The sequence below is a fragment of the Trematomus bernacchii genome, unplaced genomic scaffold (assembly GCF_902827165.1).
Source record: "Trematomus bernacchii unplaced genomic scaffold, fTreBer1.1, whole genome shotgun sequence".
In the NCBI taxonomy this organism is placed as follows: Eukaryota; Metazoa; Chordata; class Actinopteri; order Perciformes; family Nototheniidae; genus Trematomus; species Trematomus bernacchii.
In genome coordinates, this window is record NW_022987477.1 from 3,431,231 (window position 1) to 3,449,160 (window position 17,930).

The 17,930-nt window shown below is 43.4% G+C and overlaps 1 protein-coding gene across 4 annotated transcripts in view; it reads right to left on the minus strand.

Moving 5' to 3' along the window:
- arhgef4 (Rho guanine nucleotide exchange factor (GEF) 4) overlaps window positions 1-17,930 on the minus strand; it is a 70,147-nt gene that overhangs the window by 2,758 nt on the left and 49,459 nt on the right. For all 4 annotated transcript variants that reach the window (XM_034146888.1, XM_034146881.1, XM_034146899.1 and 1 more), the window contains 8 exons: window positions 10,974-11,125; window positions 3,300-3,479; window positions 1,910-2,110; window positions 1,615-1,794; window positions 1,269-1,501; window positions 848-977; window positions 345-476; window positions 1-232 (listed from right to left, as the gene is read on the minus strand). The exon at window positions 1-232 is cut by the window's left edge and continues 12 nt beyond it. In XM_034146888.1, the coding sequence (XP_034002779.1) occupies window positions 1-232; window positions 345-476; window positions 848-977; window positions 1,269-1,501; window positions 1,615-1,794; window positions 1,910-2,110; window positions 3,300-3,479; window positions 10,974-11,125 (1,440 nt within the window). The remainder of the gene's footprint in view (window positions 233-344; window positions 477-847; window positions 978-1,268; window positions 1,502-1,614; window positions 1,795-1,909; window positions 2,111-3,299; window positions 3,480-10,973; window positions 11,126-17,930) is intronic.

Here is a 17,930-nt window from a genome sequence, read left to right on the forward strand (position 1 = left end):
CATGCTGGACCTGAGTCCTCTCGTCGGAGAAGGCTCGGAGCCAGCGCTGCTTCTGCTCGGGCTTCTTGGCACACAGCAGGTGGACCTCGTCTCCATCCAGCGACCGCAGCTTCAGGGCGTTCTTCACGCTGATGTTGAAGTCCTTCTCCTTCCCGTCCTCCACGTCTATCACCTCCATGTGGTCCATGTCCATCCGTCCCTTGTAGTACAGCATGTCTCTCCTCAGCAGGTCCTGCAACGGTAAAGGAAGTTCAGCCAGGCTTTAGAAGGCTGACTGAGTGATGAAGATGTGTTTCATTTCTACCCCTATCATCAGCATAACATAGTGCAAAGTGCTGAGTCACCTTTTTGCAGTAGACCATCTGATGATCAAAGAGGAAGAGCATTCTCTGCTGACTCTTGGCCTGAGGCTGGGACAGCTTGCTCAACTCTCCTGAGAAGACCAGATCAGAGCTCCTGCTGAGGATGTCGTCTCCCTGCATGGATCCACACACACACACACACACACACACACACACACACACACACACACACACACACACACACACACACACACACACACACACACACACACACACACACACACACACACACACACACACACACACACACACACACACACACACACACACACACACACACACACACACACACACACACACACACACACACACACACACACACACACACACACACACACACACACACACACACACACACACACACACACACACACACACACACACACACACACACACACACACACACACACACACACACACACACGTAAATTGCTACCATGTTCTGTTGCAGAGCGAGAGATTGACAGAAAGGCCTCTTTCCCCACCTCCCAGTCCTCGATGGCGCTCTGCCACTGGGCGATCTTGTCGATGTTCTCGAGGCGCCGTTTCCTCTCGTTGATGAGCCTCGCCACGTTCTTCATGGCGTTTAAGGCCGCCTCCACATCTTTATAGTCCCTAAAGATCATAGAGTGACATGCAGTTGGTGAGTCAAGATGAAGCTTAAAGGATTATGTTCTATATATTTGTTTTTGTTTGAAAAAATCCATGAAAAGACCAAAAACTTCAACAGTGTCTAACCTTTTTTAATTTCTTTACCAAGTGAGGACCTTGACTTAAGATAAGATTTTGTCAAACTACTATTTCCAAGGTATTTACAAGATAAATATCGATATCAACAGCATCTTTCAAAGCTAACCCTAGCCCATAAATGCACCGGTGGTTCTCCTGATCTCAGTTTGATCTCACCTGTGCTGTGGGTTGGTGTATTTGAGCAGCTCAGCCAGCTGCAGAGGGTACTTGCAGATCTTCTGAACCGGAGTGAGCAGGAAGCCGTCCAGCGAGATGTCGATCATCTTCTGGAGGAGTCGGCAGGCCTCGAAGAAGAACACGTACTTGTTGACCTTCATGACCTTAGAGAGCTGCATGCAGGCGTTGGGGTGGTTGTTGCAATACTCTGAGTAGATCTGGAAATCTGTTTGCTGCACACAAGACGACAAGATAGTGTTACGAAAACAATATTTACCTTACTTCAGTGTGCCATCTTTTCTATATTTGTACACTACTGTGGATTGACTTATTTGAATCTGCTTACGTGTTCGAGGAAGCAGCAGCCGATCTCACTGACGTGCGGCTGCTCCTTGTTGAATTTCTTCTCCAGGCCTTTCAGGAACTTCCTCTGGAATCGATAGATATCTTCGATGTTGCCAAAGATGGTCCGAAGCTGCTCTTCAGTGAACATGTCTGTCCTCTTGCGGCACTGTTTGATGTAACCCTGAGGGAAACAGAAAAAATAATCAGAACAGGTTGGACAGATGAGGGGTTGAGGTATTCGTTTTTTAACAATAAGGAACACAAATCATGATGTTTTGACATGATGTGATGCAGACCTCGCAGATGTCCTTCAGGTGCTTGATGTAGTCTCTCTCTGTGCTCATGATCTCGTTGATGACGTTGGTCCTCATCTGTTCTTTGCAGGGTAGACCAGGTCCCAGCAACAGACCCAGACCGGCCCGGTTCTCTTCTCCAGCCTGAGCCCCCTCCAAGTGGGCCATATACTCCTCCATGGGCTCATCCTGGTTCACACGCAACTGAGGAGGACACGAAAAATAATTATTAAACAACCATTTTTCCCAATAAACACCTCGGCATCTCTATAATGCAAATACATTTGATATGCTACAAAAATACGGCCAGGATCCGTTGAATTTTCGGAATATCGGGTTGCAGATTAGAATGTTCTAAAGGGGGGTTTGTTTAGCATGAAACACTTGAAATAACTAAAGGATAAGTTAAAAAGGAAAGTAGAAAGAAAGTGAGGTGATAGAAAACTATGTCTGCTAAAAAGATAGCATGTGTGTATCTCACACTGCACTGTCACTTTAATTCATGTACCTTTGTTATTCAATTTGAATTATCTTTGCTTAGAAATGCCATTTTATAATATGTTTCTTAATGCTTCTTCATGTCTTTCATTTTTGTAAAGCACTTTGAATTGCCTTGTGTTGAAAGGTGCTATATAGGGCTGTGCGATTATGGCAAAAATCATAATCACGATTATTTGGGTCAATAATTGATATCACGATTATTAAATACGATTATTCATTGACTTTGAAAAAATCTATTTATTGAACTTTAAAACAAATACAAATAATAATTTGAACAGTATCTGTTTAACTGTTGATTACCCTGAACGTATAATTCAACTGAAAAACCAATACAAAAATAAATAAAATAAATTATACATTTAAATAAATAATATCAAAATAATAAATACCAATAAACAAGATCAACAAATATTTTGGAGCGCACTTCCACAAGCTACTAAACATATATAAATACAAATAAATGAGACCAAAATTAATGAGATCAAATATGTTGCAGTGCACTGTCACAACCTAGCAAAGCAAAATAATTGTTTTTTTCGATTATGTTGTTTTCGTAATTGTGGCAGGCCAAAATCGTAATTGCGATTAAAATACGATTAATTGCACAGCCCTAGTGCAATATAAATAAACTTGCCTTGCCTTTAATTTTACATTATATCTTCACATAAATCAAATACGCACAAGCATTTTGAACCCCATGTGCAATAACATATTATATTTACATGAGGAATGTCTTCACTAAAAGAAACAGAACTCTAATTCTACAGGAGTATTGATAACCGGTTGAAGGTTAATGTTCTGGTGTCACTGCAGCAGGAGCAGTCATCAATCAAACAGAGCAATTAAGAGCCGCCTGCAGGGGTAATTGGATCAGTGATGGAGGTAGTCTCACCCGTACGAAGCTGGCAGGGAACCAGCCCTCGCTGTCCACGATGCGACCCCACCACCACTCCTTGTTCGTGGCATCCACTACCTCGATGACGTCCCCGGCTTTGAAGCCCAGCTCCTGGTCGTCCATGGTGACGTGATCCCAGAGCGCCTCGGCGTACACTACGCTGCCATCGCTGATCAGCTGCAGAGGAAGGAGAGGGGGTCAGAGGTCATCATGTGCTGCTGCAGTGTTGGACATTTAATCAGATAATGAAAACCCATCGTAAACAACCAGCCACTAAAAGGATGGATGGGTTTAACTGAGGGAACGACGTCAGTGCAACACACTCCTCAAACATTTGTGTAACCATTACTCGTATTGATTTTAAAGTTATTACAATTTTGAGATATTACTAAAAAAATATGTTAACCTCATGGTGGTGCAGGATTACAAGTCAGAGGATCATCAGCGTCTCGTGTCGTTTCCTCGACACATGATGGATCTTAGGATGTTTTAATGTGGGTCCATGCGAACAAAGTCGATTTTTTTTTGTATGGTTTTGAAGGACAGTGTTATCACACTATATACTGCATAATGGGACAAAAAGAAGCTGACTCTTAAGAGCTTGGAAAACAAAAACAATACGATTGATAGTTGTGGATGTTTAAAAAAATGGACTGCAGTGTTACAAAGTCATACTGTGTGCAATGTTTTTGTGTTCAGTCAGCCCATTTACAGCCCAAATCATGCACTCTCAGCGATGGTACATAATGTTCCCTCGATAGAATTTGTATTTTCAGCAAAGGCATGTTCAGGGAAATCAGTTTTAAAAAAGGCATAAGGTCAAAGGAAAGCCCTTCATTCAGCGCACACAGGGTCAGTCCATGCCTTCCAACTTTATTAAGCTTAACAAGCAGGGCAGAGTGAGCAGACATTGATTGCGGTGAAGTCTGAGTGTAGAATGAGAAATCAATGAAGGTGAAAGTGGACGGAGAGACAGCAGAGGAAGTGTGACACCAGAAGAGGAGATGGAGCCGGTGTTATTGATGAAGACACTGCAGTGGTCATATTTCACACCGCCTCGTACACACCACCAGTTTTACTGCGTCAACATGGCCCGGTCTCTACAGAGGCGTCCATTATGCTTCTCTTTCCTTCAGAGGCAACACAGACTCTGCTGGACCCCGTCAGCAGGATCTGATTGGAGGGTCCGGATGATAGTGATTTGAAAGACAGCCGTTTTATATGTTTCTGCGATCTGGCTCCTGTGATCCATCATGGCGATGAGGGAAACAGACGATACGGCTGTTGCTAGGCAACCCTCCCACATGATCTTGCCTCGGTGCTGCCCTTCTCTCCTGAATCCTCCGCGACTTCATGACAGCACACCGTCCCGTTTCTAATGTGAGGATAGTGAGCATCGAGCTGCACGTAAACAGGTCAAGCATCATCACAGTGCTCATATAGCATGAGTAAAGGTCACTATGGTAACAGCCATGGCTAATACACAAGCAGCTGTGCCCCTGAAGCTGAAGTCAGCGTAGGTCGGGTATAAACATATGTTGTCTGACTTTAAGGGTCAGACAGCTTCTTCTAGGCACAGAAACATAAACAAATGAGGGACCTGAATAATACCTGGAAGTAAAATACACTTTAGGATAATGTTACACTAATATTATTACATTGAAAACAATCTGAAATCCCTCTACTTAAAAAGCTCACAGATTTGTACAAACACATGATGAGGCACCAACTTTATTTCAGAGACGTTTGTGAACAGCTGATTAAAATCAAACTTGGTGCTAAAAATCAATAAATAATGACATGTATGGAGTGTCCCATTGTGGGACAGGTAAAGAGCAGAGTGGTGTTTGCCCTGCAGTGAATTATCAATGGAAACAAGATAAGTGTGATCGTCTTCATACATCTAAGCTGCAGACAGTGATTTGATTGGTTCGCTGAATAGTGGAGCATAAGGACAGGTAGGAGAGAAAAGAGCAGCGAAGACGATTCCCTCAAATTATGTTTGTCTACCAAGTGGTAAAGCAGCTTCTCTGGGTGAGAACATCTGACCCCTAAACAATAACAGAATGTTACTATCCTTTTCCTAAATAACAAATCCAGTCCACAAAAGCACCGTTAAAAGAAAACTTTCCAAACTGTGAGAACTGTTGCCTTTGTTGCTACAATATCTGCAGTGTAGTCTTGACAGATTTATTTAGAACAACTCTTACAAAAATAAACAAACCAGGCAGTCAAACAAGATCTAGTGTTCAGAGCCAAGTCAAACAAAGTGTATGACACGTAAACTCATAAATGTTCAAGTGGCATGGCAGAGGCTGCACTTTAGATGCTGTAGAAAATGCTAATAAAAGCAGATACAAAATGTTTTGGAGGTACGACTGTATGGTAACTTCAGTATATTCTACATTACATTCCGATTTCATTATAATATATGGCACTAAATGAATGATACAAGTCTATTCAGTTCGGTTAAACCTGCCGTGTCCTATGTTAGGAACACAATCAGCCATGTTATCTAACCATGTGTCCACAGAGTGTGTTACATCACCTGAAAGCACTCTGTTATACTGCTTTCAGAGGGTTTGGATCATCCAAATATCCTCTCAAATACCTAAGAAATTCTCCATTTACAAGTAAGTGTAAGGTTAGGAACAATATTGTATTTACTGAGTCAACAAATCCTATCTGCACAAGCTGCATACATCATGTTTATGTTGCCTTATATGCTCACTGTAACACCACAAATGTATTTATCTTACGTTAAAACAACCTCAAGAAAAACACAATTCCCTGCTTGTTGAGTGAAGTTTGTCCAGCTGCTTTAGGAACTTAGTAAGCTTTATTTTTAAATGAAACTTGTTTATTTATTTTTTGAAAGATAAAGATGTATTGATTAGCCAATGGAGCCACAGAGGTCAGGGAACTCAGGAAGTATTGAGAGACAGACTAAACCAATGTTTTTTCAGGTCTTTTTATGAAATTTGTTGACATTTAGTAAAGCAATGAATGACATAAGCCTTATCCTTTATGCACCCCAATCTGAATTACATCATTTTCACTGTATTGGGGTGGAGACTAAAATCACACAGCAGACATCTCAACACCTGGACCACCCATCTGCATTGATGACTAGAGGTATGAGAGAACACTTCCTGATAAACCCCTTCACACATAGGACCCTTAATTGCTCTTGTTTACATGTTTCTGGTGTACACAATTGACCCACTCTCACACAATATGATCTTCTCCTGGTTGTACCTGTGTTCTGCTTCTGCCATGTTGGACACCCATCAATCCCAGCAGCCCCGCTCACCACCAGGAAGTCCTCTTCTGCTCCTTGCTCCGTGTGTGTTTCAGTTCATCTTCATAAAGAGCCAAATGTGTTCATGTGTGTGTGTGTGTGTGTGAGAGAGAGTATATTAGTCTGTGTGTGCGTTCTACTGGAAGGCCAGCAGGAACATGAGCACCACGTTGATGACGATCAGCAGCATCATGATGATGAACACCACCACCTTCTGGGTCTCAGGGGGGAGGTTGCAGCGCAGCATGGTGGTGAGGAAGCCCAGCTTCTGCCGGCTCCACCTCCCCGAGCCGCTGCCGCGAGCCATCAGCCCCCTGGCCTCGTCCTCCTCCTCCTCCTCGGCCGCGCTGCCCCTCCCCCTCCGTCTCTCCCTCAGCGCCGAGCCGCCACACCACACCGCGTCGCCTCGTGCCCCCCCCCGGCTGTCTCCCTCGCCGCTCTCTAGGGCCGCCTTCCTCCTCCGCTCGGCGCCGGCGGCCACCTCCTCCGGTTCTCCTGCCACTTTGCCGGTGGCCAGCGTCTCCCCGGCCTGCCCGTGGAGGCTGGGAGCGCTTCTGTGTCAGCGTGTGTGTGAGTCTGGGTGAGCACCTCCTCTCCTTTTTCAGGATCCTTCCTTTCTTCTTTCAATGCTCCACCAGTTCAGCCTTTCTCCTCCTTTACGATGCTTCCTCTCTCAGGATAAAAGACAGAGGACGGGATGCAGCATCTCTCCGGTTCGTGCTCATGCCTCCTCGTATTTTCCTTTCCCCTGCCTCCTTGTTTCCAGCCCGTTGTTCTCTCACTCCAGCCTACATATGCTCCGGCGTTCCTTCCTCTTAAAGAAACCGGCCGTTCGTTCTTCCTCTCGCTTCTTTTTTTTCCTTCTCCTCTTCCTCCGTCTCAGCCCACCTTTCTCTCCTGCCTAAAATGGTGCTCGGTGCTCTGCCTGGAGCCGCGCTGCCTCAGACATCCATCTAACATCCAGGATCAACCTCTTTTCTTTTTTTTTCTCCTTCCTTCCCTTCCTTTTTTGTGTGCCCACCCTTGCATAACTGGCAGCCAATCAGGATTCAGAGTGTGTCAGCGTATCCTGGATACCAGAGTAGCTGAGGCAGCGCCATAGCAACCTCCCGTCTGGCAGGGGGTTGGGGTGATGGGATGAGAGGGACAGAGGGAGGGGTACGGTGGAGGCCATGCAGAATAATGGGGGATCTCAGGGGAAATGTTGTGAGTGTGAGTGTGTGTGTGTGTGTGTGTGTGTGTGTGTGTGTGTGTGTGTGTGTGTGTGTGTGTGTGTGTGTGAGTGAATGTGAAGGGGGTTTAATGTTGACTGCTGTTTGCTGTATCCACATAGCGTAAGTCTATATTGATCTGGAAAAAACCATATTGATATGAGATTTGATTTGTAGTCTTGAAAGAATGAAAAAAATATTAGATTACAAAAGTAGTTTTAGATAAAATAAGAGAGAGCTAAGAGACGTTTGATTGCCATTTGTGTGCTCAAACAATTATGTTGTGTGCTCCTGGTGCCTGGTTTTTATCCATTACACACATGCAGAGACAGGAAGTCAGGGGTACCAGGTACCAGTCCTCAATGTATACATAAGTCATATGCGGGATAGAGTTCCAAATGATGAACTCTGCTTAGTTCTCGGTCCTCAAAGATATGTGTGGTCTGATTTTGCCCACCGGAAAGTGATGAAGCCGGATTAGAATGGATTGGGAATTGCAAGCGGTCTCAAATCGTATAAAAAAAAGTCATGTTTTATTTATATAGCCCAATATTACAAATCAAAAAAAATTCTCAGGGGGCTTTACAGTGTGTCCAGCATACGACACCCTCTGTCCTTAGACCCCAGGAGCGAGGATGAGGAAAAACTCATAAAATCAACAGGGAAAATGGAAGAGACAGAGGAGGGATCCCTCACCCAGGACGGAAAGAAAATAATGAATTACAACACAGAAAATGGGCAGAATATGTCTGTAATCTTCCAGGTGCAGCCGCTCGAGGAGGCAGCTGTTGTGCCTTCTCGGTTAGGGGTGCATTTCCAGTAGAGGTAATCAGTGATGTGAACACCAAAAAACATGGCGCTCCTGACTTGCTGCGTACAAGGAGGATCCGTTTAGGAAAACAGGTCGTTGGGCAGTTTGGGCCTTCGTGACGTCAATTACTATCTCATGCGTCTACCCAACATTCAGAGACAGGTTATTGAGTTCACTCTGGATTTTCAATTTGCTTCTACCCTGATAAGACTCCCGGGATTCACCAGGAGCACACTTAATGAACATCGCCAATCAGAGGGTTATCACCACAATTTACAGTAGCTAATTTTCCCATAATGCACCTCTTTTATCTCCCCCTTTGAGTGAAGCTATGTATTACAGGGGATTAGCAGTAGCATTTCCCATGATTATCCTACCTGTGTTTTTACTAATTAGCATGTGATGAGGTAAGTGAGTGAGCTTTGTTTTCCCACGCTTCCCGATTTAATTTCTCCGTGGACATGAGCTCAATATGCAGGTGGATTCAACTCAACAAATCTGCAACATGATCGGATCACTCATCTCCACATGAAGCCAGTTCAACAGGAAACTGGAAGACAGTCTCCCAGCCGTCTCACATTACACCGAGCCTTCGAGTCTCCATTATCTAATTCGCTGCTCAGACAGTCTGCTAGAAACCACACAGCAACATTATTTGTCGACGCCTGACTTTAACTCCTTATGTTCCTGGATAACAGACAGCCGAGTCCCACAGGAGGGCAGCAGAACGCTGGTCATCCAGGGAGGAAAAGGAAACGCATTGATTGCCTGGACATATTGATTGGCTTTTAAGATATCCCCATCATTCAACCAAAATGAAACGCTTTAGAATCACCAAATCAAGACTGAGCTGGTGATTTACATACATTTTATGCAAACTGCTTTTGCTCGATGTGAGGTTGCCTAATGAGCTGAAATCATAGAAAATGTTCCGCAGTGATGATGGGAACTGCAGTGTTAGTGTAAATGATCCGTGGGCTGCTCGATACAAGCAACTCCTCTCAGTCAACATGTAGTAATTGCTAATATATAAGCATAAAAGGGTTTGCACAACCAAATCAAATACAAGTTAGTTTCATGTAAATGCAAAGGGGTCCTATTCCTTATTTAAATATGATTTGGTTACTCCCTGAAATTCATATGTTTTCATAATAGTTTAAAACATCCCGTAATGCCTCCTCTCCTAAAAAAAAGGCAAGGGGACAAAAAGAAGATTTAGAAAAGTCCCCAGCGGTAATTACACCCCTGCTTGATCGAGTGTCACGCTGTGAGACTTTTTTAATTAGCAAGCTTCACCGAGGAGCTGTGAGAGGGCATTTATCAACTCAAGTAAATCACATTTTGCTGAGCTTGTGCATCGACAGAATCCAGAGCAGGTATCCATGACAACAGAATAACCCAGCAACCTCAGAGCTTGCTGTTGCCACCGGTCTCAGAGGCAAAAAGAAAAAAGGCATTTCCTGTCCTTCACGGAGGCCAGGCTCTGTTTCACTAGTTAGACTTAACTTAGAGTAACATTCAAGACTGGTGCTTTAAAAATAACTCTAGTCTAATGGATGATAGTGGTGGTACGATAAACTATTTAACTACATAAAAACAGTTTCTTCCCAACAGTTACTCAAATGCCCGGGACCCCCACTATTACACTCTTACACACATTTCTGCAGTAAGACATCTTGCTTGAACGTAACACCTCTTCCACCTTTAGTCTCTGATATACTTTTTTCATAGTAGGTTGTCTTATTTTAATTTTATTTACTTTATTATATTTTTTAAAACAAAAAAAACGATACACGCAAAGACTTGTCATAGAATATTTATACATGTAGTTTCTTTAAAGGTCACCTATCATGCTATTTTTAGGCAATAGCATAGGTCTCAGATATATAAAAATATATAAAAAACATGTCTATGAAGTGTTTTGCTCAAAATACCAAACAGATCACCCATTCTAGCCATGCCTCATATCCCTCTATTTCACTTCCTGTTTCAAAAGTGCTGATTTGGGGTATAAAGCTTTAAAATTGATTAAAAAAAAAAAAGGAGGGGGCTGAGCTCATGCGGGACCCGGCAGCTACAGTCTAAACTAAATACTGCCGTGATGAAACACCATATCATGGATTATCAAGGATTATTTCTGAAACAGTATGGAGTATGGAGAGGGTTTTATTTTCTGACGCTGCGTGAGTTCCCCGACACACCGGGGACACATATGTATAAAAGACATCAAAAAGTGCATTTTGCACGATAGGTCCCCTTTAACATTCAACCTAGAGCAGTTCTTCTTCTTAGAAAATACCCTGATGAAATCCATCATTTGTTGGTAGAGCCCTCTCCATATTGCCTACCTCATTGATGGCCAGCTGCTCGCCCCCGCCTCCTCCCGGGTGTCCAAAGCGATGACCAGAGCCTCGATACTCTTCATACAGCAGGTCCTCCTCGCTGCCCAGATCATCCCCCAGCCCACACCTCTCTGATGCTCCGTCAGGGACCACCATCGCTGGGGAGGAGAGGACAGAGACACAGTTTGATTAACTGACAAACCAATGATTTGAGTTTTTGATCCATTCTGAAATCGTGGGCGTCCTATTAAACACAGACGTGCCAAATTCTGTTTTTGATGTGACAAAACAGAAAGACTATCTATTTTGACTTTAAAAACAATAGGCAATAATATACCATTAGATAACATTTCTTCACATAGCTGCAGGGCCCTAAGCACAAAGCTAGTCACAGTCAGAACCAACTTCCATATTGTCACTGACATTAGACATGGAATATGAAGTCGGCACGCAGTTAAATGTGCAGTATCTGCCTTTCCCCATCCTTCATGTTTGATAGAAAGGATAGATGGAAACAGAAAACGATTCCTAGGTTGTTCAAAAAGTAGAAAAACAGCATGTTTTCCTCATATATTTTCTTTCTTTGAACAGTCAATCATAGCAACTCTTTGGTGTGTCACTAAAACTGCAACCCTCCCCACGAACCTGTCAAAGTGAGCAGCTTGGGATGGTATTTGATATTTGAAAATATTTGTGTATTTTAGCGACATTCCACAACACATTTAATGTAACATTACCCTAAAGACTTTTTGGAAAGCTTCCTTCCATGCTAATAAGAGCTTTTAACAAAGGAGTCTTTGTTGCTCCTCCCGTCACAGCAGCATCCTCTGAAGTGTGTGTGGCTACCTGTGTGTGGGCTATAAATACACTCGCTGTCACACCTCGTATGAGCGTCACCCTCGGCTGTCTCGCCTACAGCTGTTGCCAGGGAGGACGTATCTGCGGTGACAAATCACCGTGGAGACAGAGACAGACGGATATGATAGGACTGAATGATTAAAGAATGGACATAAAATGGGTGGTGTAATGAAATTAAGTGGGATGTTTTTTCCCTCTTGTACTCGTAACATTTAACACATCGTATAACACCATGTTCAGTCTCATCGCAGTCATCACCAGGACCGTGGGAGTTGCAGGTTGTGCCCTCATGGGGGCAGTGTAGGACACCCTGACCGGCCGTGTGTGACGCTGTAGAGATGGAGGAGCTGCAGGTATTGACTGGCCTTAATTCATGTGCATAAAGCTCCTGCAGTCTAGCCTTCAGCAGTGTGGAGGGGTGAAAGCAGGGACACCACATGGATTCTCCAACGAGCCACTGCTGTACACTGGGGGCTCTCAAACAGCTACGACACCCGTCTTTCCACTGATATCAGAATCAGAATACCTTTATTAGTCCCACAGAGGGGACATTTGCATCGTTACAGCAGGAAAGAGCCACAGACAGCTTAATGTTACCTATGTTAAGAAAAAAGTACTAAGTTATGATATAATAAAAAATATAATATAAAAAATTAAATAAAAATCCTTTCCAAAATAAAAGTCCTGTAACAGTTCTTAGGATTTAGCAGCCAGGTATATATTACACAGTTATTAATGGCATATGTATATATTGCACATATAGCACATATTGCACATAGTATGATGGTATGGTATATGCTGCAATACAACACTAAGGTGTGTCCATGCATTGTGTATGTACGCCTATGCCTCAAAGCTCTGCTAAAGTAAAATTGCACATGAGACAAACAAGGCAGCTTTAATATACGACCAGAAACCAACCAGTAGTAACTATGGACTGATCAGTCACTCATTACAGAAGCAGGTTATTGTTTCTTCTGTTTCAATTTCTGCTTCAAATCAGTATGTAGTGTCTCTACTGGGACACAAAAGGAGGTGGAGACATGTCTACTGTGACATGTCTCCACCTCTTTTCACCCTCTGTCTGAAACCAGAGCCCAGTCTGCTCTGATTGGTTAGCTGGCCGGGCTCTGTTGTGATTGGTCACACCGCCTAGAGATGTCCCGCCCCTTAGCCTATCACATAAAATGCCCTTCTTCTATAAACCAATACATTTAAATAAACAGAGATTGTCTTTTGTCTTCCGTTCAGACAGATTAGAAATGTCACTTTCCTATCTATCGTGAGCTTGTTTTAATATGACATCTCTCATTGTGATTTATTCAGTAATGCAACGCCATGTAGATAGCACAACTGAACAATCTGATGAATAGAAAACCCATAAACATGCAGTTGGATAATAAGACTGTTCTGTCATCCTGGGAGAACAAAAGCAATCAGTGTCAGCTCCTGAACAGCAGCAGCTTCACACGTGTCACTCACAGCGGGAAGGAGCACTAAATTGCACTGTTCACTGTTTGCATCGCACTTGGCTGCTCCGCCTGTCCTTGAGAAACGCGTGTGTGTGATTTGACTGGGATGCTGATGGGATCATAGAACAGTACAATGATTTAAATGGGTTTAGTGTGTGTTCGTGTGTAACTCGAGGAAGCTGAGGCAGAGCGCTGTAGTGTGTGTGGACTTTACTGTAGCATTTAATCATCCTGAGCCTCTGGATGTGGGTCAGCCATATTCCTGAATCAAATTTGCCTGCATAGAAAACCTTCAATACTCACCGCCACGAGTGTGTGTATGTATGTGTGTGTGGTCGGGCAAGGAATTCAAGCGTAATGGTAGCCTTTCCATTAGACGTGTGTGTGTGTGGCACGTGACTGGCAGCCTCGTAATACTGGCTGTCCTCAACCAAGGCTTTTAGACTAAAGTACTTTTGAAAACTTTTCGCCTCCATTGGCCTCCATTTGTTTTCTTAGGTAACATAGTGGTACTATTAAACATTATGAGCTACTGCTTCAACACAATGTACGTGATAAGGTGATAAGGCGGTAAGGCGGTAAGGGGGGCTGGACATCTCTAAGCGGTTGACCAATCACAACTTTGCTGGCCAGCTAACCAATCAGAGCAGACAGGGCTCTGGTTTCAGACAGAGGGTGAAAAGAGGCAGTATGAGAAAAATAAAGAGCTTTTTGAACATTAAAGCATGGAGACATGTCCCAGTAGAGACACTAAATACTAATATGTACCTAAAAATGTGCATACTATGTCCTCTTTAAAAAGACATCAATAAGCCAAGTTGTAATGAAGGAAACTATCACCTTGTGAAACCTCACAAGGTGATAGTTTCCTTCATTACCTTGACCAAACACATGGTAGTTTATTTAAAGGATATCAATGTTAAATGGTAAGTCTAGCTTAGCATAAAGACTTGAAGCAAGAGAATACAGTTATCCTTCCTCGGTCCAAGTACAACACAAACACCTCTAAAGCTCACTACTTAACACATTCAACAGTCCCTCCCTACAGGCCGATCATGCAGACTGCGTGGGGCCTCACCTTGCGGAGGGGGCCTCATCTTGAGGAGGGTGCCTCAACTGAACCGAAAATGCGGCGCACCTATGCGCTGCAATTAGTGTGGCGCTTCACGGTTTCGGCGCTGCGAGGCTCCACTAGCACAACCCCCCACCGTTGACGCCCCCGAAACAGAGGGCCTCATCATATAACTTTGCGTGGGGCCTCATGTTGGCCAGGGACGGCCCTGAACACATTGAATACATTTTTATATCAATCACTCATCATTTCTTACTTCCTCACTCCATCCCAATGCTTTCCATTTCTTTCCATCGTGAACTTTACTCCGCCTTTTGCCTTTCCACCAGGCGTGGGCTATGGGCTGATGGTTGTCAAAACACTGTTACTTATCAGCAGTGTCTGGCACACTCTGCATATGTAGAGTCATCCTGGCATCTGTCCCATACACAGTGAAGCTGAATCAGACAGGAGCAGCCAAACAGCTGTGGCAATGTTGCATCATAGATCAGGGTAATCTTTTCAGAAAACAGACCAACCAATGCATGTTTTATGATTATTATGAAATAAAGAAATTCGAGAGAAGAAGTGTCAAAACTTTTTTCCAGGTTATGCGTCAGGTTTTTGCACATTATCTAAACTGCTTTGAAAAGATGCTTAAAAGATAATGCATGACAACTGATGTGTGTAGGCCTGATCATAACAAAACAAGCTGTTATATAATGCCCAAATGCATCATGATAACATGGTTTCAATGTTAACACAAGGGAATAGTAGCCCCATGGAGTACGGAACATCTAAAGACAGAAAATAGAAAATATGTCACATATATAAACATTATTGATATTGGGAATAGTCGTTTGACAAAATAAACCTAAATTCAAGCCGCATACAAGTTAAGAGAACTCGGGAGTGAAGTTAATCCTAATAAACTGCTTTCTTTGCATGTCTGACACGACTATTTCCGCTATAATAACTTGTAGAGAATATGGAGAAAAAATGAACTTATGACCTAATTTGTAATTAACCAGAATTACCCTTTAAGCCTACAGTGTACATAACACCCCTAGCTGATTTTACCATGAACTACAGCGCGCTTTAAATATATTAAATAGTGTTTATTTGGGAAGTAGTTCAGTGGGAAACTGGGTGAAGTGTCACATGTGACCCTCAGCAGTGTGACACCAACATGCTTCCTCCTGTGTTAGAGGAAGTGACGGGTGAAGCGGGGCACCGTGCCAAACGCTCCTTCAAGGTGACAGAAGCGTCCTCCGGGCCAACATCCCAGCTGCCACTTCCCACTGCTCAGCGGGAGTCTAGACACACACTCCACACACACACACACACATTCATATATGAACTTCTGACCTCTCTCTTGAAATAGAAAGAGAGTTGCTCTTTGAGGTAAAAGGCGAAGAAGAGGCGACTTCCTTTGATACCTCAGGGTTTTCATCTCAGGCCTCGGCTAATGGATTGGGTGAGGATTTGAAAAGATGTCTGTTAGAAGTTTGGCTCTCCACTGGGACACCGCTGTGCACTCAAACCCACCTGTGCCAATGTGGACCAAATCCAATTATAAAAATCTATTTTTCATCACCTCACCCTTCTATAGGGTGCCGGTGCAAAACTGGACAAACGGCAGAGCAAGTCAGCGCCTGGAATTGGGAAATAAGGTGGCTGAAATGCAGCACATTTTCATTAAGTGTGGACATGTGATGAATGTGTGTACTCTACAGAGAGAGTCAGCAGCTACAGCAACTGTGTACAGATGAAGGGAAGAAATACAGAGAGGCTTTGCAGCAGAATCTGCACCCACATAAAAACACTCCTTCAGGGTGACCTTGGAGAGCTTCTGAACAGCTAACTAAAGGAAAGCTACACTTAATCAAATGTACTTTGCATAAAACACACATGAAGAAAAATTCTAAAGCTTGAGAAACTGCCTTCTGCTCTGCTAAGTATTTTACTTAAGTATTACTTTTATACTTGTACCTAACTTGAGTATTAACGTTTTTATGTTACATTACTCTAATACATTTTGGAGGCAATTATTGTACTTTTGCTCCACTACATGTATTAGACACTCAAATGTACTAGCTACTTTTCCATATAAAAACACATGATGTGATGCAATACTGTATTTTTTTAATATACACAGTATTTTGAAAAGTTCGCTCCACATTCGGAAACTACACCATTAAAATGATTTGACATGTATTCGTTCTCTGATAGATATAATAAATTATAATATTGTAATATTCTATAACATTCTAAACAATTGCTGCATAATAAGTACTTTTACTTCAGATACACAACATACATCTAATCGATAATACTTCTGTTAATCTGCTTAGGTACTTTTTCCTTCACTGCAGAGAACCAATATAAAGTGTCTATTAATACCACTTACAACATCACAGATCGGTGGAGAGTATCCCCAAATGTGGCGGCTGATCCTTCAGTATCACCAAAATAACACCATTAGAAGAAGCCAGGCATCATTTGTAAATATCATTTCAGAACTGCCATTCTGAAAATCCAAAATCTGTAATTTCTCAAACTGCAGTGGTGCTGGGAAACCTTCCAACGTCTCATGCACATTCCTGAATCCTTACGGACCGTCCACACAGCAGCGTTAAAAAATCTTGAAACGCTTCTGCCCATTCACTTTGAATGGGGTGACGTCACTTTGCCTCACTTTTCGCCGAACTGCATTGTGGGCAGGCGAGCGGAGATTTTCAGGATTTTCAGGATTCAAAGTTGAGCAATGTTCAAGTTTTGAAGCTGAGGTGGAAGCGTCAGCCAATCAAATCCCGTGTATGCAAATCTGACAGTTCAAGCGCTAGCCAATCAAACCGCGTGTTTGCCGGTGCTTTATGACCAGTCCCTATTTACCTACCGGGATACAAACCGGAGGAGCCAGGCATGGAGGGAGGTGGCAGAGACAGTGGTAGGTTTTCGCCTGTTTGGGGAGTTTATATCCAGTTTACTTCAAACTTTTTTGCTTCGTATGTCGGGGGTGGGAGATTCATGTGATTGGTTGTTGGTGCCTTGCTCGCAAAAAATCCCCAAGCTTCAGATACGCCCACCTCCAAGATTTTTTTTAACGCTGCTGTGTGGACGGGCCGTTACAGTTGTAGGGGATGCTGAATGCCCACCCACCCCCACCACACACACACACACACACACACACACACACACACACACACACACACACACACACACACACACACACACACACACACACACACACACACACACACACACACACACACACACACACACACACACACACACACACACACACACACACACACACACACACACACACACACACACACACACACACACACACACACACACACACACACACACACACACACACACACACACACTAGTGATGAACAACCTTTCATTGATCTCTGACTGATTGAGGTCATCAAGGGCCGGGGTCAGGGGTCAAATACACCTCGCAGGCCATCGATGCCACGGTAACAGGCTTCACCCCGGAGGAAATTGTTTATAGGCTGTTGGCAAAGTCACTACAGGGATCTATGAGGCCAGGCATGAACATATTACTAC